The sequence below is a fragment of the Balaenoptera borealis genome (genome assembly GCF_965194805.1).
Source record: "Balaenoptera borealis genome assembly, chromosome: 12".
NCBI lineage: Eukaryota > Metazoa > Chordata > Mammalia > Artiodactyla > Balaenopteridae > Balaenoptera > Balaenoptera borealis.
In genome coordinates this window covers 35,370,451-35,392,340 of record NC_138869.1, presented here as the reverse complement: position 1 = coordinate 35,392,340, position 21,890 = coordinate 35,370,451, and the positions used below count along the sequence as shown (strand labels likewise).

The following is a 21,890-nucleotide window of genomic DNA, read 5'->3' as shown; positions in this document are numbered from 1 at the left end:
CTGCTGTCCTTAGCCAGGAGAGCAAAAATGAGGGATGGTGTCCCCCCAGGCTTCTTCTCCCAGGCCCCCAACCCCTGACACCCTGGCAACAGCCAGGAGAGAAGGTTGACCCCGTGAACGGAGTAGGAGCGCCGATGGTTGCGTGGGTCCAGCCCTCCTGGTAAAAGTAGGGAGAGGTAAAAGATCACCATCTCTCTTACCTGGCGGGAAACTTGTCCACAAAGGAGATGTTTCTAAGATGCTGCTGAAGATTGCCCAGAAGCAGCTGGTTTCCACCCCCATACTTGTACCCATTCCAGAATGCTGCTTAACAGGACTGGGAAACTCATGTGCTGAAATGATGTGAAAACACCCCATCCTAGAATTTGTAATAGCTTGAATTAACTTTCTAGCTATTGGCGGGGGCGGAGGGGGGGGCGGAAAGCCATTGCCCTCACTTGTATGCAACTTGGGCTAATTTTAAGTAGTTCCAGAAGGTGTGTGTGGTTTGAGGGCCAGTGTTGTCTGGAGCCAGGACCAGTTACATGGGGACTGTGATTGGTTGAATTTGGGGAGGAGAAGCTTGTGGCCAGATTCCAGCCCACTGACAATCTAAGCAGATTCTAGGAGGTCGGGCAGGCATGGTGGGCGTTGGCTTATTTTATTCCTGAAAGAGGCTCTCAGTAACTCAGGAGGTGGAATCCTGCCGAGAGGCTTCCAGCTGACCTGGCCTTTTCCTCCTTCCGGCTCTGCTCCATGTTTACACTCGACATAAACATCACAGAGCACGCTCACGGCTGCAAATTCTGTAGTCTGCTGTGATGGTTACACATGGACATTGTGATGCTGTGTAGCATTTCACTTTCAAGGCTCGGGGAGCCTCCTACTTCATATGGGTGGGAATGGGGAGGCCTTTTGGGCAAGTCGCCATCTTTTTATTGTTCCAAGAGCTTGGTGAAGCATTTGAACTTTCACCTGTCAAAATCACTTTTGTAATGAGGACAGCTTCTTAGAATAGCAGAATGAAAGTATCATTTATCCCAATGAGACCTTAATGGGGGCTTTCCCGTTTGGACACCCACCTTGAATTCATTGGAAACAGAAGTTCTGGGCATTGTATGTTTCATAAATTTGGCTCAGACATTTACTGGGTCATATTTCCCCCAAATCTTTTTGAAAAAGATTCATGTCTCATTCCTTTAAACCAACATGTGTAAGCTGGGTAAAAATAGAGCAAACTGGTTTCACGTTTTGATTTATGGACGAAATCTGCAAGCTTCCCTTCGAAAAGCATTTAAAACATAACTCAGGGAAGTTTGAGCTTTGCAGACTGATGCCTGTGGCTGGATGAGACTCTGACCTGTTCAGATTCTGCCTGGTGCAAGACCAGACGTGGCCAGGTCCACCCCTTACCCGGATTAGCAATAAGCATGCACATGCTCTGCTTCTCCCCCCATCTCCCCATACCCTTCTGAAGACTGCTCTTCTCCCCTTAGGCTGAAAAAAGGAAACTGGCATGGAAAATGGTTTGACGTGGAATTTTTTTAACCAGCGGTAGGTAGTAACTCAGTAATCAATAGCACTTTAAAGACACACTCGTAACAGGACATCTAATCCTAAAATTTCAGGCACGGTCAAGGACTGTCAGCTGGTCTAGCAGAATGAATTCCTTGGATACCTGTATTCTGTGCAGGGGTTCAGTGTTTCGTGTACATCACTACTCCTTTGACCCCAGGACCTCAGAAGCAGTGCTGGCTTCGTGGTTGCACGACCTGGGCAGCTATACAGAGCCCTGTGCTCAGGGGGGTTCTGTGTGCTTCGTTTAATGCTCTGCTGTTGCCGTCTTGAAATTCTTAATACTTTTTGGACAAGGAATCCTGTATTTTCATTTGTCACTGGGCCCTGTGAGTTATGCAGACAGTCCTGCTTACAAGTTAGTTATACAGTTCATTATGTAGAAAATCACTGGGCGCCTTAACTTTGAATGAGGATTGCTCGAATTTAGTGTGTCTGACCGGCCAGTTCATGATAATCTTTACGCTGTCCAGTTTTACGTGATCAAGTTTTGTTATGACTGACCTGCAACTGTGAAATTACCTTTGATTTCTGTGGGTTTGGGTGTGGGCTTTTAGGAGGGTTTTTTTTTCTTATAAGAGGACATAACAGTAAACAGGTTGATTTAAAAAAAAAAAGCCCCACCCTTTCAGTATTGAATGGCATGCCATTTACTCCTTAATGGCATGTGAGTTTATTTTTCATGTGGTTGTAGCTGGGTTTCATTAAGTGCAGTTTGACGTGTGTTTAACCAACATTCAGGTGGCTTGCGGTGGGTGGGTGGGAGGGAGGGACAGGGCGTGGGGAGCTGCAGGATGAAGAAGGCTCAGTTACTCCCCAGCAGGAGCTCGCAGCCCTGGAGTGTGTGTCGGGGGGCGGGGGGGGAGGCTGAGGAATGAATGGTTGTTTTCATGAGAGGACCCCGGTGTGGTTACACAGAGGCTGGTGGGAGTGAAGGACGCCATCTGTTAGATCTGGCCCTTGAATGATGATGTGGGGTTTGTCCTGCAGGAGGATGGGGTGAAGGGCCTTGTCATCATAGGGAATACAGAAGAGGTGGAGAAGTCCAGGGGGTTCATAGCAAGATGTGCTCCGGGAGTGGGGAGTCTGGAATGTGGAGTGTGGTGGGTGGCAGTGACAAGGGTGGAAAAGCAGGCCAGGTGGAGGTTGTGTAGGTCTCTCAAGGCGCTACATGTCTAAAGAGTTTAACTCTGGGTGGCAGGGACCATTGGTGAATTGGGAAGCGCAGGGGTACCTGACTAGAAGGATGGTTCTCGGGTTATGTGAACAATGATGGAGCTTCATGGCTGTTGAGGAAGCAGAGAGGGGAGGAAGGGCCACATATTTTGGGGGAGAGTGTAGAAAAGGATTTGCCAAGAGGTAGGGAGAGAATTGTGGGAACTGTGCCAGGGCTTTGGAGGAGGAGTCTAAGATGATTCTGACATTTTCACCTTGGGGTCCTGGCAGAATGGGGGGCTTGTAACAAAGGTTGTTTGGTGGGGAAAGGGTGTAGGAAATGGAGAGACAGACAGAAAGACAGATATCTTGGAGATAATGTTTGAATTTTGATGGGTGTAGATGGAGGTTGGAAACAGGACAGAGAGCCACAGGGAAGCCAAGGGGAGTGGGAAGTAGAAACCAGTGGCAGTGAGAGTTCCAGAAGGGGCTGGCCAGTGGCAGGGCATGTCCTGTTAAGCTGGGGGACGACTAGAAAAGGGGCCATGCCTTTGGCCAGTCACTTATCCTCCTGGCAACACTTTGCCCAATTAGATTAGCTTAACTGTTAGTTAAGCTAACTAACAGTCTTCTTTTATGAATGACTAACTTGTCAGAGAAGTGAGATGAAAATGATTGATAACACCCAGTATTTGTGAGATCTGAGAGAAAATGACCTCTTAAACATGTAGATGGGGGTGTAAACAGAAACAACTTTTTATAGGGAAAAGATATCTAGGACATAGTGATTAGTGAAAAGAAAGATTTCAAGACTGATCATATAGTATAATACAAATTATATTATTGTATAATATACTATAATTTATAATATAATGTAACTTCCGGCAGCAAACACTTACACATATGTGTGCACACAACCTGGTAGACAGTATACTGCCAGGTTAACAGGTGGTTATCTCTGGAATGCAGCCACCTCTTGTTATTGTCTATATTTCTGAAACGATTTCTTGAAATTAAAAAAAAAACTCTTTTTATTATGGAAAATTTCAAACGCATGTAAAAATAGAGACAGTGGAATAATGCGTTTTCATGGACTTATAATCCAATGACACTGGTTAACAACGTTTTGGAATCTTATTTCATCTCTTCGCATCCTTAAGTATTTTGAAGCAAATGCCAGCATTGCATCCCTTCACTCTCATATAGCTCAGTGTGGTTCTCTAACAAACAGTTGAGGACTCCATTTACTTTCTTACAAAGAGTGTGATTCACACCTGTGCAACCCAGAGGCTTGACCAGGCCTGTGTCTCTGCTCAGACAGCAAAGCCATCGTGGATGGGAACCTGAAGCTCATCTTGGGCCTGGTGTGGACGCTGATCCTCCACTACTCCATCTCCATGCCTGTGTGGGAGGATGAAGGGGACGATGACGCCAAGAAGCAGACGCCAAAGCAGAGGCTGCTGGGGTGGATTCAGAACAAGATCCCCTACTTGCCCATCACCAACTTTAACCAGAACTGGCAAGATGGCAAAGCCCTTGGAGCCCTGGTAGACAGCTGTGCTCCAGGTAAGTGCCCGTGGCTGCCTGAGCCATCCCTTCCGGAGGGGTGGGGGATGTGGACCCCTAAACCTCTTGGTTTTTGGTGGGAAAGCTAGGTTTGCTGTGATTGGTGTATTTCTCTTGGTTTTTAGCCCATTGTAAGATAACTAAAGGAACTGAAAATGCCTCCGTTTGCCTTTCTGATGGCAGGTCTTCTAGGTCCATCCATAGACTTGTTTGAGCATTGAATTATTTACCCAAATTCTGAACGAAGGCCTTCATGCTCGGAGCAGGACTTGAGTTTGGCTTCCAGACCCCAAGTCCTGCTTCTTCCCCCTCTTTCCACAGTTGGTGCCTAGTTTCCCATTGGCTTCAGCATGTGCCCTATTAGGTGGTTTGGCATGAAAATCTAAAAACTTTTATTGAGTGGAAAGTACCCATCTTTGTCAACCACTGGGTTGACTATATATGGCTTTCTCCGCCCTTTTCTTTCTGCATTGCTGTGAAATAGTGCTTGGTCAGGATCCAGTTGGAGCCTTTTCCACCCTTGATGGGCTCCTCTTTTCTGAGTGGTTGAATGTACACCAAGGTAGTAATTATCCTCACTGGAGGGTTTAGATTGATGGGTAGAGTTTGCTGATACACTCTCAGCAGAAAAACCAGAGCCTGTGTTTATGTGCACCTCCAAAATTGTTTTTAATAAAAAATCTGCCCTAATAATCATATTTTCCATTTACTGATTGCTCTGTATATGCTGAGCACATTGATATTAAGTAAGCTAGTGGTTCTCAACACTCTCAACTAGCTGGTGTCAACTGGATAGGGAAGGAGGGCTGGCCCTAGGCCCCAGTCTTCCTTGAGAGCCTGTAAGCTGGTGTCATCCAGAAGTAACTCAAAGCTCAGCATTAGTTCATTTCCCAGTGCCCTCTTTCTTGCTTCCATGCAAAGACACATTTTAGGGTGCCTCTTTCCAGTTTAAACCTGGGGATTTTTACTCCAGCCCTATACTTCTTGTGGTTACAAAGGTTTTTGAGATAAATCTAGGTTTAGGCCTTTGAGCAAATGAATGTTGTAAGTACACAGGATGCTAGTTCAGTCTTTTAGATACATCCAGGATTGGGATTGTGATATTGTAACTTATAATACGAAATATGTGTTTGGTCTTTGTCCCCTTTCCTGGCACAGAGCTCCTAAAACCCTTGGAATTTACTAAGCGAAAAGAGCTGTGGTAGTGGTGTCGTTCAGCCATGCCTGAGTTTGTTAATGAGGTGACTTTTGGAATGCCCCAAAGGATGGGGCCTGGACGTCGGGGGAACCAATCAGTGATTAGAGGGTTGGAACTTTCTCCCCTGTCCCCTGACCTCCAGGAAGGGGAAAGGGGATAGAGGTTGAGTTAACCACTAATGGCAGGTGATTTAATCAGTCCAGCCTGTGTAATGAAGCCTCCATAAAAATCCCTGAGCTACGGGGTTTGGGGAGCTTCCAGTTGGTGAACATGTGGTGGTCCTGGGGGGGGGTGGTGTGCCTGAAAGGACATGAAAGCTCCTTGCCCCTTCTCACACCTTGCCCTATGCATCTCTTCCATTTAGTAAAATCCTTTTATAATAAACCAGTGACCCAGTAAGTAAACTGTTTTCCTGAGATCTGTGAGCCACTCTAGGAAACAGTCCAACCTGAGGAGGGGGTTGTAGGAACCTCTGATTAGTAGCTGGTTGGTCAGAAGCCCAGGTGACAAACCTGGACTTGTGATTGGGCTCTGAAGTTGGAGTTGGGGGAGTCTTGTGGGACTGAGCCCTTAGCCTGTGGGTTCTGATGCTGTTTCCAGGTAGATACTGTCAGAATTAAGTTAAATCATAGGACACACAGCTGATGTCAACCCCACACATTTGGTGACCAGAGCACAGAAGTGTGAGTGTGATGTGCCAAAAAAATCTCTCCTGCAAAAAGGTACCAGGCCCAAGTGGTTTTACAGGCTTTGTTTGTTCATTTATTTACACCACACCCTTAAGGAATGGATAAATTCCTATCTGAATGCAAGAAGATAACAGCCGGAAGAAGAAGTCTCAGCTCAGGCAGAATAGTTTCTACCTTGGCATACTCATATCTGTGATACTTTTGGCCCACTCATATCTGTGATACTTTTGGCCCATAAAGCATACAGTTCACTAAGAGTTTTCGAAGAAACTGTTCTCTCAAGAGACTGAGTGAGTTTAGTTTAGGCACCTGGTTTCCTTTAACCTCTTCAGTCTGTTAATACTAACAGCATCTTTTGTGTGATGTTAACAGGTCTGTGCCCAGACTGGGAATCCTGGGATCCACGAAAGCCTGTGGATAATGCACGAGAAGCCATGCAGCAGGCAGATGACTGGCTGGGTGTCCCACAGGTATGTGTAGAAGCATGCGTGTCCCACGAAGCTGTTTCCCCTGATGCTCTGTGGATGCCTTTGGGTCTGGCAGGCAGTCTGACCTCCTCAGTGGTCAGCTTTCAATGAGCATTGTCTGTGGCCGTCTCCCATCTTCCTCAGTTTACCCATATTAATAGGTTCTCATTGACTTAGGTGCTTGTAGATCCCCTAAAGATCTTCACTGTCACATGTGACAGATTTTCTAGTATTTTTTTTTTTAATATTTATTTTATTCATTTATTTATTTATTTGGTTGTGCCTGGTCTTAGTTGCAGCAGGCGGGCTCCTTAGTTGTGGCTCACTGGCTCCTCAGTTGTGGCATGTGAACTCTTAGTTGCGGCATGCATGTGGGATCTAGTTCCCTGACCAGGGATTGAACCTGACCCCCTGCATTGGGAGCGCAGAGTCTTAACCACTGTGCCACCAGGGAAGTCCTGAATTTTCTAGTATTTCTGTTCCAAAGATCACAAAGGCCATGTCTGGATGCCAGACTGCAAATGTGGACCTTAACCATAAGAAATTGCCAATATTTGACCATTTTTAACCTATTAAACATTATTTTTTAAATCCAATATCTTCAAGAAAGTCACTTAGAACTTTTTAAGAAATTTAAACCAGGATAACTTGTCATTAATGGAAAGTGTTTAAGAATTCATATTGCTCATAATCCTAACAAAGGAATATAACAACAGAACTTGGAAATTGAATATGTCTTGGATACCATCTAAGTAGCCACGTTGCTTAGTTGAGGTCCAATCTTCTAAGCCCTTCCAAGGAGTTTAAATAGCAACCCCTGACACCATGACTCCCATATTCAAATACTCGGTCAAGAAAAGTTGTGGGTAGCCAGTGCCAGGGGATGGATGACCTCATTACAGGCTCCATTAAGGTCTTGAGTTGGTATTCAGAGCTGAGTTCATTGTATTTGTAACAGGATCCCCTGGGAGGTAGACAATCTTGCCTGTATTTCTTTGGTTTGGTTTTGGCATCATGTCTCTTCTCCAAGGCCCATTCCTTGGCTCTTCCGCCCTCAGGAAGTGGTATGATATGTTTTTCATCTCCCCTTAAACCAAAACCCATCTTCTTTTGGCGTTCATGTGATGTTGGCAGTGTGTAAAGTTGTTGAAGGAGCTGCCTAGGAGAAATGCCAAATCAACGTACAGCCTACATTTTGCAAAACATATTGGAGGCGACTGTACAAACACAAATAGCTGTTTCGTTGCTGCAGGCTAATTATCAGAATGTTTCCTCTTTTCTTTTTTACCATGGAGTGGCGGAAGCTGGGTACATATGTTGTTTATCTGCATTTGGTTGACCTGTTCATGAGACAGAGCCCTCTGTTCATCTGAGGAGGTGTGGCTTACCTCTTGGTGGCAGGAGAAGTTTTTGTGCTGTTAAGGGCTGGGTCAGCTGGTGGAACTGGGACTGTGACACCTTCAGGGAGGCCACCTGTCCAGCACAGGTCAAATCTTGCTCCTAAGCTGAATGTCAGGAGAAAATTTCCCCTTTCCTATTTTTTAAATGGCTTTTAATGTATTGAGACCTGTCTTAACTCAGGCTGCTATAACAATACCATTGACTGGGTGGCTTAAACAACAGACATTTATTTCTCAGTTCTAGAGCTTGGGAATTCCAAGATCAAGGTGCCAGGAAATTCACTTCTTGGTGAGGGCTCTCTTCCTGGCTTGCAGACAGCTGCAAACTGCCTTCTGGCTGTGTCCTTACACTGAGGTGGAGAGAGAGTGAGCTCTGGTCTTTCTTCCTCTTCTTATAAGGGCACTAATCCCATCATGGGAGCTCCACCCTCATGATCTCATCTCATCTAGACCTACTTACCCCCAAAGGCCCTACTTCTTTTTTTTTTTTTTTTTTTTTAACAAAAACACTACACAAATAGTTTGTTTATTTATTTATTTACGGCTGTGTTGGGTCTTCGTTTCTGTGTGAGGGCTTTCTCTAGTTGTGGCAAGTGGGGGCCACTCTTCATCGCGGTGCACGCGGCCTCTCTTGTTGCGGAGCACAGGCTCCAGACGTGCAGGCTCAGCAATTGTGGCTCACGGGCCTAGTCGCTCCACGGGCCTAGTCGCTCCACGGCATGTGGGATCCTCCCAGACCAGGGCTCGAACCCGTGTCCCCTGCATTGGCAGGCAGATTTTCAACCACTGCGCCACCAGGGAGGCCCGGCCCTACTTCTTAATACCATCACACCATGGATTAGGGTTTTAACATATGAATTTGGGGAGGACAAAAACATTCAGTGTATTACAAGAGCACATATCTAATATGTCATTGTGTTATCTCTTTTTGGTTTTATTTTTATTTTTTTATTAGTAGCTGAGTCAATAGAAATGCAGACAATGGATAAAAGAGCAAAGTAAAGGCCAGTTTATCTATGCACTTTTTGGTAATATGCTTTAATTCCACGTGTTCTTATTTCTTCTTCCTTACTTGATATAGCTTATCTTTTCTGGAAAGAGGAGTGAGTGGCCTTTTTTTTTTTTCAGGGTTGGGAGGTATGAACCTCTGGAAATTATGTATAGAATTGTCTGGAGAGGGTCCTCAGCTTCCAAAGGGGATGGTGACACTTCTAAAAGGTTAAAAAAAACAACTGATTTTGGCATGCCAGTTTGATGTAGTTTCACTTTATTGAGAGTACTGTTTGCTTTAAGAGATTTTTGCAAAAACTTCTGTAGTTGCAAAGTGATATGTTCTGGGTGTTCATCTGCCATGTCGTTATTCTAGGTCATCACTCCTGAAGAAATTATTCACCCGGATGTGGATGAGCACTCGGTGATGACTTACCTGTCCCAGTTCCCCAAAGCCAAGCTCAAGCCAGGGGCTCCTCTTAAACCGAAACTCAACCCCAAGAAAGCCAGGGCCTATGGCAGAGGTAAGCACTGGTCATGTTGGATTTGAGGCTTGTCCTCTAGTCTTGATTATTGAGAATCAAGAATGTATAGGCTTCATACTTAAAGACACCCCAGGCCTCCTTTGTCAGATGTTTTCTACCTAAAGGTCCATTTGTTTATGACCATCTTTTTCTGCCTTGTGAATTCAGGCTTTCAGAAACGCTGCTGCTTTAATGTGATGGAGACTGATGAGTTTGTTGCTTTGTGACTTGGGTGCAGTAACCCTGGGATGAAGAAAGGACTATTGTTCCCATTTTTCAGATGAGGAATCAGAGGCCCAATCCACAGAGGAAAGGGGAGGTCGGGGTGGAGGGAGGAGGGGGTGGGGCAGGAGCCTGGGTCTTCTGGCTGCTGATTCATTTCTCCTTCGGTTATGCTAAAGCTGCTGCAGGTTTCCAGATGCAGTGGGAGCTATTGTTAACCCCTGGCAGATACTTCCTTGCTAAGACATCCTGTTTATGATCTCCCAGCCAGCTGCCAGGAGTGTTCTGCCCAGAACGTTAGAGTGGGTCAAAGGCATTTTGAGGAATTTGGTTTTCTGGTTGGCACCTGACTTAAAGCACATCAGCTCTTTTAAAGAGAACAGTTGCATTTCAGCCCAGTGTGGATTCTGGTAAAGATTAGTACAGCAAGATACAATTTGTTCTCTTTTCTGTGGCAAGGGGGAAGAGTGCATTCTGTTTCTTCATTTTTCATAATTACAGTTAGGATAGCATTTACACACACGAAGTATTTTGTATGTCTTCTCCTAGAATCTATAGTTCTTAACATACTAATGTGGTCTCTCACCCCATGTGTGTATGTGTGTGTGCATGTGTGTGATTGTTGAATTACTTGAAAATAATTTGCTGGCACGGTAACAATTCACTCCTCAGTGCGTCAGCCAAGTCTCTCGTAAGAATAGGACATCCTCTTTTGTAACCACAGTATTCACTATCACACATAAGAAAATGAACAGTAATTTTGTAACAACTAATATCCAGTTTATATTCAAATTTCTCTCTTGTCCTACGATTGTCTTTTACAGTTTTTCTCGTTTTACAAACCAAGATCTGATTAAGATTCACTTTCTGTATTTGCTTGTTATTTTACCTTAGACTCTTAATCTAGGATAATTTCCGCTTTCTTGTTTTTTTTTAAATGACATTGACTTTGTAAACATCCAGAGCTCTTGTCTATCTATCTACTCATTCCCTTTGAAGATAGCATTGCCCTACTTGGCATCAGCTTAGTCTTTTTTTTTTTTTTTTTGGCATGCCATGAGGCATGCAGGATCTTAGTTCCCCAACCAGGGGTAGAACCCATGCCCCCTGCAGTGGAAGCGCAGAGTCTTAACCACTGCACCGCCAAGGAAGTCCCAGCATCAGTTTAGTCTTGAGATGACACACGACCAGGGCAGTGGTGCTGACCGTGTGCTGTTCTCAGCCTCAGTATCCAAGTCCTTCTCATCTGTCTTTTTAGCATGATTTAGACCAGAGGACAGATAGTTCTGGAAGAGACCCACTTGCCATTTGAAGTCCTTTTGGCAATGAGGTGGGGTCTGTGCAATCATTTGTGTTATATGGAGACTGGGGACTTTGTTTGAAGCCCTCCCCCCAATGCAGTCAGTTGAAGGTTGGCATGTCCACACTTGCTTTAAAAGTGCTTCTCTAAGCTATAACCAAAGATGGTGACTGGAATAAGGAATCTGATTTGAAAGGTTATTCTTCCTTAAAGGCAAAAAAGCTGCAAACAGCCAAATCTCCTGTCAACAAAATTGGTCAAATGGATTGAATCTAATCAAGGCATAAAGTGCTTGTTTGCAATAACCTTATCACTGGCTGTCATGTTTCCCCATTGTTAATGTGAAACCGTTTCCTTTCACGGTGCTGTTTTCTAGAAAATGACCTCTTGCTGCAGTCAAGGAATGTGGCTAGTCATTGCCATTTCCTTCATCTGCCTCTTTGTAAGTTTTATGCACTTAGGTAGGAAACATATACACACACATATGTATGCATATGTGTGTATTCTTTGCATTTTTTTGTTGTGGTAAGATACATATAACACAACATTCACTAATTTAACTATTTTTAGATGTACCATTCAGTGTCATTAAGTACATTCATACATTCACTGTGTTGTGAAACCATCACCACTATTCATCTCCAGAATTTTTGCATCTTCCCAAACTGAAACTCTGTATCCATTAAACAGTAACTCTCCATCCCCACCTCCCCCCAGGCCCTGGCAAGCACCGTTCTGCTTTCTGTTTCTATGAATTTGCCAACTCTAGGTACGTCATAAGTGGACTCATACAGTATTTGTCTTTTTGTGTTAGGCTTATTTCATGTAGCGTGGTGTTTTCAAGGCTCATCCACGTTGTTGCATGTATCAAAATTTCATTCCTTTTTAAAGCTAAGTAATACTCCATTGTATACATATTCCACATTTTGTTTATCCATTTTTCTGTCAGTGGACATTTGGGTTGTTCTACCTTTTAGCTATTGTGAATAATACTGCTGTGAACATGGGTATATAAGTATCTGAGTCTCTACTTGCGGTTTTGGGGGTATATACCTAGAAGTGGGTTGCCGGATCATATGGTAATTCTGTGTTTAATTTTTTTTTCTTTTTAAGTAGGAAGACAAAATGGTCATTTTAGGCAGCAGGGCCACATGTGAGGCCACATGGGCAGCACCTTAGATATTACATTGTCCATGATGAGACAAGGGGAGGGACAATTTGTTCTCTCCTATGTGGCCACATTGTTTTATTTCTGCCAGCAGAACCAAGGCATAGAGAACATTTCATCTTCTAGTTTCTAAAACGGTTGGTAGGTTTGTTTTATGTTATTTATTGATTTATTTATTTTTATACAATATGTACTCTTTTTTAATTAATTAATTTAGTTATCTATTTTTGGCTGTGCTGGGTCTTCATTGCTGTGTGCGGGCTTTCTCTAGTTGCAGCGAGTGGGGGCTACTCTTTGTTGCGGTGCGCAGGCTTGGCTTCGCATTGTGGTGGCTTCTCTTGTGGCAGAACATGGGCTCTAGGCGCGCGGGCTTCAGTAGTTGTGGCTCACAGGCTCAGTGGTTGTGGCCATGGGCTTAGTTGTTCTGTGGCACGTGGCATCTTCCCCAACCAGGGATCGCACCTGCGTCCCCTGCATTGGCAGGCAGATTCTTAACCACTGGACCACCAGGGAAGTCCCTGTTTTATTTTATTTTGGATGTTGATCAGGTTGCAGTTACCAGCCGTTTAGCATTTGCAGATCCATTCACTGAGACCCATTAACTGAAAGGAGAGAGGGCCAGGGTGAGGTAAATCTACAGCCACAAACAGGTCTTTGTGGTGGGCTCCCTTGTGGAGTTCGGTATGTTGAAAGTGTGCATCCATGAGCTAAGCAGAAACCTTTAATGAAACCTGTGTTCTGTATGAAGCAGTCACTGCATAGTGAGCCCTCAGCACGCTTCGTTCTGAGTAATCCTATGGAACAGTTGTTTCTCTGCACGGTAAGCATTAGCTCCAAGGGAGTTTACAGAGTGTGGAACGTGGTTCAGCCTCTAACCAACCATGGTTAACCAGGGTAGACAAGCCCAGTCCCCGGCTTTGGACAGTGTGCAGAGTATGTCGTTCCTCAGGCTGTCAGAGTCAGATGGAGCGGATATTTATAAATATTTAAATCTTTTTGTTAAATGACCCAATCATTATGTAAATTTTAAGCAAAAGAAAAATGTAGAGGGACTTCTCTGGTGGTCCAGTGGTAAAGAACCTTCCTTCCAGTGCAGGGGATGCGGGTTCGATCCCTGGTCAGGGAACTAGGATCCCACATGCCGCAGGGCAACTAAGCCCACGCGCCACAACTAGAGAGAAGCCTGTGCGCTGCAACAAAGATCCTGCGTGCCTCAACTAAGACCTGATGCAGCCAAAAATAAATTAAATAAATAATAAATAAATCTTTAGGGACTTCCTGGCGGTGCAGTGTTTAAGAATCCGCCTGCCAGTGCAGGGGACATGGGTTCGAGCCCTGGTCCAGGAAGATCCCACGTGCCGCGGAGCAACTAAGCCTGTGTGCCACAACTACTGAGCCTGCGCTCTAGAGTCTGCAAGCCACAACTACTGAAGCCCGTGCACCTAGAGCCCGTGCTCTGCAGCAAGAGAAGCCAGTGCAGTGAGAAGCCCGTACACCACAACCAAAAATAAATAAATTAATTAAATAAATTAAAAAAAAAAAATTGGAGGTGTTTCTTTCCAGCCATTTTTCTATGCTGAAATGAGTTCAGACTTTATATTTTCTTCAATTTGCATTTCTTACCTAACAGGGTATGAACATTATCTTGTTATATAACAATCTATCACCAGTTTTTCTTAAACTAGGTTATTTATTGGAAACCTAATGTAAATCCAGGTATAGTAACAAATGACCCAATGTCTTCAACAGATTGATGGCTCAAAACTTCCCAAATTTGCCAAAAACATAAACCTACAGATTCAAGAAGCTGAGCTAAACCCAAGCAGGATACACACACACACACACACACACACACACACACACACACACACACACACACACACACACACACACCAAGCCACATCTTAGACAGACTTCAAGAAACTAGACAATACAAGCTTAAAAGCAGCAGGAGAGAAATGACATCTTACATATGGTGGAAAAATAGAATGACAGATTTCTCATCAAAAATCACAGAGGCCAGAAGGAAGTGACACAACATTTTTCACGTGCTGAAGGAAAAGAATTGTCAACCCAGAATCCTATATCCAGGGATAATATCCTTCAGGAATGAAGTGGAAATAAGACATTCTCAGATAAAGGAAAACTAAAATCATTTGTTATGGGCACATCCCCTAAAAGGATTGGTAAAGGAAATTCTCTGGACAGAAAGGAAACAATGAAAGAAGGAATTTTGGAATAACAGGAAGAGAGAACGTGATAAGCAAAAATATGGATAACTATAACAGACTTTCCTCAAAAACCACAAACTACCAAAACTCAGCCAAGATGAGGTAGATAACCTGCATGGTCCTGTATCCATTAAATAAACCAAATTTGTAATTTGAAAGATCTTGGGAAAGAAATCTTGGCCCAAATGATTTCACTGGAGAATTCTACCATACATGTAAAGAAGCATTAACACCAAATCTACACAATCTCTTCCAGAAAATATGAGAAGGGAATGACTTCCCAATTCATTTTATCAAGCTAGTTTTGCTCTAATAACAAAATCAGACAATGGCAGTGCCAAAAAAGAAACTACAGACTAGTATCACTCATGAGTATAGACGTAAAAGTCCTCAATAAAATCTGAGCAAATAAAATTCAGCAATATTTAGAAAGAATTATATACATCATGACCAAGTAGGGTTTATTCCAGGGATGCAAGGCTGGCTCATTATTAGAGAATCAGTCAACATATATTAACAGGCTAAAGAAGAAAAATCACGTGATCGTATCAATTGACACAAAAAACATTTGACAAAATTCAGTGGCCATCCATGATAAGAACTCAGAAAAAAGAGGAATAGAGAAGAACTTCCTCAGTTTGAAATTTGAGTAGCCACCCCAAAAAACCTACAGCTAACATTATAATAGTGAAAACTGAACGTGTTCCCTAAGATTGGGAACAAGGCAAGGATGTCTCTTTTCACCACTGTTTTTCAACATAATGATGCAGATTTTAGCCAGTCTAGTCAGGCAAGAAAAGGAAATAAAAGATGTACATATTGGAGAGCAATAAATAAAATGTCCCTATTTGTAGATGACATGATTGTCTATGTAGAAAACCATAAAAAATCTACCCCCCCCAAAAAAAATCTCCTTGAACAAATGAGTTCAGCAGGGTCACAGGATGTTAAGATCGGCATGTAAAAATCCATTGTATTTCTGTCTACCAGAATGAACACGAGGATACTGAAATTAAAAATACCTCGCCATTTACAGTTGCTCAAAAAAAAACTGAGAAATAGGTGGAAATGTAATAAAACATGATAGGAGTTATATGCTGAAAACTACAAAAACACTGATGAAGAAGTCAAAGAAGATCTAAATAAATGGAGAGATACACTGTTTTCATGGGTTGAAAAAGTAAAGATGTCATTTCTTCCCAAATTGTCATATAAGTTTAACACAATTGATATTAAAATCCAAACAAGATTTTTTTTTATAAATATAGAAAAGACTATTATTGTAAAACATATGGAAAGACAAAAGAACTATAGTAGGGAAAGCAATTTTGAAAAAAAAAAAAAAAGTGGGAGGAATCAGTCTACCTGCTCTCAAGACTTATTATATAAAGCTACAGAAATCAAGATTATGTGATATTGGTGGACGGATAGACACATAGATCAATGGAACAGAATCGAGAACCCAGAAAGAGACCTACACAAATAAGCACAATTGAGTCTTGACAAAGGCACAGGGGGAACTCAGTGGAGGGAAGAGAGCCTTTTCCGCACAGGATTCGATAGCAGTTGGACATCCAGAGGCAGAGAAAATGAACCTTGGCCTAAGTCTCACACTTTGTATAAAAATTAACTCAAATTGGATCACAGACTTAAATGTAAAACATATAACTATAAAACTTTCAGAAAAAAAATATAGAAGAGAATCTTCGAGATCTAGGACTGGGCGAAGAATTCCTAGACTTGACACCAAAAGCATGATCCATAAAGGGAAAAAAAAAAGATCAGTTGGACCCCATCAAAGTTAAAAAGCTTTTAAAACATTTGTAAAAGTATGATCTGCTGATGTCTTGGCATGGTACATGAGCATTGGACTGTGTGTGAGCGTTTTCTGTCAATGAAGGGTGCACTCCTGGATCACCTCACTCTCTTGCAAGATAAGCTTCCTTAGCTTCCGTCCTACAGGCTACCTGGGCACCATCTCAAGCAGAACTCAAAATGTTGCATAGACAAACGGCCTGAGGACTGGATTTTACTTAAAAATTTTTTTTTTAAAACAATTTGAAACTTTTTGCAGTTAAGAGGATGAAAAACAAGACACTTATAAGTTGCTGATGGAAATGTAAAATGCTACAGCCACTCTGGAGCACAGTTTGACAGTGTTAAAAAGAACTAAACATGCAACTACTATATGACCCAGCAATTGCACTCCTTGGCATTTATCCAGAGGGATGAAAACTTATGTCCACACACACAACCCTGTGCATGAATGTTTATAGCAGCTTTATCAGTAATAGACAGCTGGAAACAACCCAGGTGTCCTTCACTTGGTGAATGGTTAAACAGTGGTGCATTCATATCATAGAATATTACTCAGTGATAAAAAGAACAAGCTACTGATACAGGCAAAAACCTGGATGAAATTGCAGAGAATTATGCTTAATGGAAAAAAGCTAATCCCCAAAGTTTACATAAGGTGTGATTCCATTTATATGACATTTTAGAAATGATAAAATTATAGAGATGAAGAACAGATTAGTACTCTGAGAGGTTACAGAGTAGTACTCTGAGGGGGTAGCTATGAAAGGGCAACACGAGGGTTCCCTATGAGATGGAAATGTTCTGTATCTTGACTTTGTCAAGGTTAGTTCCCTTGTCGTGATGTTGTACTCGAGTTTTGTAGGATGTATCCATTTGGGGAACTGGGTAATGGGCATTATTATCTCTTACACCTGTATGTGAATCTATCTCAAATTAATTTGCTCAATCATCTTAATCAAAAGTTTTATTAAAAAATAATAAGGCAATTTAAAAACATTTCAAGTAATAAAAAAGTCATCTTTAGAGAATTCCCTGGTGGTCCAGTCGTTAGGACTCTGGTGCTTTCACTGTGGTGGCCCGGGTTCAATCCCTGGTCAGGGAACTAAGATCCTGAAAGCTGCGTGGTACGGCCAAGACAAAAAACAAAAAATGCTCTTTAATAAAAAATGAGCCATTCTCTGCACTTCATTCGTCTTCCCCCTCGAGGCAAGCCCCACTGCTACTAGTTACCACATCATTTTCACAGTTGTATAGCCTTTTGACCTAAGTGCTCTGAATATTTCAGAATTGGATGTTGCTTAAAGAACAAGGACAGGGCTTCCCTGGTGGCGCAGTGGTTGAGAATCTGCCTGCCAGTGCAGGGGACACGGGTTCGAGCCCTTGTCTGGAAAGATCCCACATGCCGCGGAGCAACTAGGCCCGTGAGCCACAGTTACTGAGCCTGCGCGTCTGGAGCCTGTGCTCCGCAACAAGAGAGGCCACGATAGTGAGAGGCCCGCGCACCGCGATGAAGAGTGGCCCCCACTTGCCGCAACTGGAGAAGGCCCTCGCACAGAAACGAAGACCCAACACAGCCGTAAATAAATAAATAAATAAATAAATAAAATTTTTTTAAAAAAGGACAGAATTAGGATTTTTGACCTGTTTGATTATCCTCATCACGGTTTGTCGCCGTCTCCCATGTGACAGTGGCAGAGCTGTGTCCCATCTCTCAGTTCCCTGAAAGAGACACGATGGGTGATAGCCTGTGTTGGGGCCTGGCCCAGCTTGTAATGTGCTTGTGTAAACCTGTGACAGGAATCGAGCCCACTGGAAACATGGTGAAGCAGCCGGCCAAGTTCACTGTGGACACCATCAGCGCCGGGCAAGGAGACGTGATGGTGTTTGTCGAGGACCCAGAAGGGAACAAAGAGGAGGTATGTTGGAGGATGCTGCCTTCCCTGACAGCATCCCGTGGAGCTTTTGGAGTTTGTAACAGGCCCAGGGACTGTGCCTCCATTTCCCTCATTAAAACTCACCACAAAAGCTGCTTCTTACCAAAAGGATCCTGAGGCTTACAGAGGTTAAAGTAACTTGCCCAAGGGTTGTGCCTTGAAAAATCATATAAATTCATACCTAGGAACACAATTTTTAATATAATGAAATAAAGTATCCTATATTTTATAAAGGATTTAGTTATTGTTACTGATAAAATACAATACAGTAACAATACTGATTCCCTACTCTTTTCCCATGCTGACCATCCTCTGGTTCCTCCCTCAGGGCTTTTGCACATAACTGTTTCTTCTGTCTACTTACCTCCTTAAGACTATATTTTATTCCTAGTGCTTAGCACCATCTGAAGTTCTAAGTTTACCGGCATATTGTCTGTTTCTCCCACTGGGTAGGAATTGTGCCTGATTTGTTTTATTTTTGGTACCTGACACTGGGCTGGCATTTCATAAGCTCTTAATAACTAGTGGGCCAATAAAGGTTTAAATTAATTGCTTCATAGTGTCTCTCATCTGGAGAGTTACAGCCAGGAGACAGTGGAGAATCCTGACCGGGTTATTCCTTTGTGCTGTGTGATTTTGTTTCTGTGACTTCAGGCTGCTTCCCTCCTGGGGCATCCTGCAGGAGTGGTGGGGCAGAAAATAGCCAAGGCAGGTTCCTGGCCTGGCACCTTGCTGCAGGACCTTGGCTGGCATAGCATGCTTTCACTCACACCCGGCACCTCTAACTGTTGCTCATCTTCCGTCCTAGGCACAAGTGACCCCTGACAGCGATAAGAACAAGACATACTCTGTGGAGTATCTGCCCAAGGTCACCGGACTGCACAAAGTAAGATAAGACGTCATGGCCTTTGCTTGGACTGCCCTTCTGGGCCTGCTTCATTATATGTGGAAGAAGAGTGGTTTTCTTAAGTTCACTTCTGATTTTCCTTTCTGTTTATAAAAGTATCCATGTTCATTGTAGAAAATTTGGGATCCCTCTGAATCAGACTTGAGACATTAGTTACTATGTGCAGATTGGTTGAATTCCACTAACTTCTTTGCAATGTCATAAGATTTTTCTGACTCCACCTAGGTAACTAATAACTGTAGTTGCAAGCCTGGAGTGTAACTGCTAAGCTGTGGGTTCTTTGTCTTTCATGCTTCCTTAAGTATCCTTCTTCACGGTGCTCTGCAGCCTCTGTCAACATCGAAGCCTGGGTGCAGAGAAGGCCAGATGACTATAGTGGAGGCCAATGGCCCACCCAACCTGATAAGCCTTAAAATTTAAAAGATGAGAACTTTGACTCAAAGTTTAGATGGACATCTGTACTGTGTCTCAAATCCATGTATCTGAAAATGATCTTGGTCCCTTGAAAAATACTTTGACTCTTAGGTTTGAAATCCTAGAACTGTGCATTATATTAGGGAGACAGTGGTCCCACTTGCAGCTGCCTTAAGAATCCATTGTCTAGAGATTGAAGTATTTGTGTATATCCTACTGTAGAGGCTAATTTAGGCATGTCTGATGTGTTTTAATTTGCTAAAGGCGTGATGTTCCAGGCCCAGCTGTGTGACTGGTGGAGCCGGATGGGAGTCCCATTGAGGCCACTTCCCCAGGGCTCCTGGTTCCCGCACCTTTGTGTGTATGATCAGGAGGATGAAAGAGAAGGCTGTCAGTGTATGTGGCTTGATACAGTGTTCTCGCTGAGCAGGAAGAAGTGATGATGTCTCACCTGCCTGTCACTTGTAGGTCACAGTCCTCTTTGCAGGACAGCACATCTCCAAGAGCCCATTCGAAGTAAATGTCGACAAGGCCCAGGGAGACGCCAGTAAAGTCACTGCGAAAGGTCCAGGCTTGGAAGCTGCTGGGAACATCGCCAATAAGCCCACCTACTTTGACATCTACACAGCAGGTAACACCTCTCCTCTTGCAAAACCTGAGATAATCCTCAGGAACCTGATGGCTTGGGATGCCTGACATTTTGTCTTTTAAATTGAACAACCAACAACAAAAACAGCTTTTTCAAATGTGTTGGTTATATTCTTAGATTTTTCAAAATCAGCTTTTCTTCTCTAAAATCTCATACTCAAGCTTAACTTTGATTATTATTAATAATTTCTGTATACATTTCTGACTTGACTCAATAAATATTCCAAAGAACTAAGGTTTATGAATCATCTACTGGACCAAATTCTATGCAAGGTCCTGGGTGGGGGCTGGTAAGAAAGGGAATGAATAAACCACAATTCATGAATTGTCAGCTTTCTTTCAACGTAGAAAATAGAGAATGGGAGAAAAGGAAAGTTGGCTATGACCCTCCTCCCCTCCACCAGGAAACAGGTCCAGGTGTGAACCTTCTGAGTACCTCTCTGTCTCCTGCAGTTTGTATTTTCTACCTACTTTTGCCCTCATCAGCAGGGAGCTTTCTAGAGGGTGACTTGGGCTCATGGAATGTTCTCTGTCTCCTAGGTGCTGGCGTGGGTGACATTGGTGTGGAGGTGGAAGATCCCCAGGGGAAGAACGCCGTGGAGTTGCTCGTGGAAGACAGAGGAAACCAGGTGTATCGATGTGTGTACAAACCAGTGCAGCCTGGCCCCCATGTGGTCAAGGTCTCCTTTGCTGGGGACACCATTCCCAAGAGTCCCTTCGTTGTACAGGTCGGGGAAGGTGAGTGCCAGGGGAGCTGACCGTATCTGCTTCTGGCATTCAGGCTAGCTGTGCATGACTGGGCTGTGAGGCCACGAGAATGGTCAGGGCCCAGCACTGAACTGAGGCCTGTCCCTTTGCTGCCAGGGCCCCTTTGGCAGGAAGTATCCTCAAGACATTAATACTAGTATCTACTTTGTCCTCAAGATATTAATACTAATATCTTCCTATGAGCCATGCAGTGACCTAAGTGCTTTATGTATTAACTTATTTAATCTGCCCCAAAACACTCATACTAGGGTTCATGATCCTCCCTGAGAGATACAGGACCGAAGCTGTTTGAGGAGGTGGCGTTTGTGGCTGATGTGAACAGCAGTGGCATTGCTGGTGCCCTGCAGCCTCCCCTCCTCTACTGGCTGTTAGGCACTGAGCACACTTGCATCTAATCATGACACCAGCCAGTGTGTTGCAGGGGCTATTGTTATCCCCAGTTTGCAGGTGGAGACACAAGGCTTAGGTATCATAAGGTATCAGTGACTATGGAGTAGGCCTCGGTAGGAATAGCACCATGGTCTCTGTCAGCCCCTTAACCATGCTGTTAAACTTCCTCTGTAGCCAGAAGCATGCATTTTTCTCTAATGTTAGACTGTTTCCTTCTGACTTTGTTACTCTTTTTTTTTTTTTTTCCCAACTCTGCTACCTTTTCTAACCAATACTTGCCTCTCCCTGTTCTGTCCTCTGCATCTGCACCTGCAGACCTGGCTTCCTCTTCTGAATCCTGCCTCTGGGCCAGCCTGGACCCCGAAGCTGTTGGCTTCCTAGTTGAAAGCACTGGGCCAGAGGCATCTCGCTTGGTAAGGGCTGGTTGGTGGGGCTTCCATGCCAGTTCTTTGTGCTGCCTGCAGTTGTCAACCGGACCTGTGCTATTTGTGACTTCGGGAAATTATAGTGCAGATGTTAGTACCACTTGTCCAGCCAGACCCCAGAC

General features: G+C 43.6%; 1 protein-coding gene across 6 annotated transcripts in view; it reads left to right on the top strand.

Annotated features, from left to right (window-relative positions):
• The window catches only part of FLNB (filamin B), a 138,790-nt gene that overhangs the window by 52,291 nt on the left and 64,609 nt on the right, over positions 1-21,890 (top strand). For all 6 annotated transcript variants that reach the window (XM_082344607.1, XM_082344606.1, XM_082344605.1 and 3 more), the window contains exons 2-8: positions 4,027-4,275; positions 6,535-6,632; positions 9,396-9,543; positions 18,080-18,198; positions 19,025-19,102; positions 20,006-20,168; positions 20,726-20,923. In XM_082344607.1, coding sequence (XP_082200733.1) covers positions 4,027-4,275; positions 6,535-6,632; positions 9,396-9,543; positions 18,080-18,198; positions 19,025-19,102; positions 20,006-20,168; positions 20,726-20,923 — 1,053 coding nt within the window. The remainder of the gene's footprint in view (positions 1-4,026; positions 4,276-6,534; positions 6,633-9,395; positions 9,544-18,079; positions 18,199-19,024; positions 19,103-20,005; positions 20,169-20,725; positions 20,924-21,890) is intronic.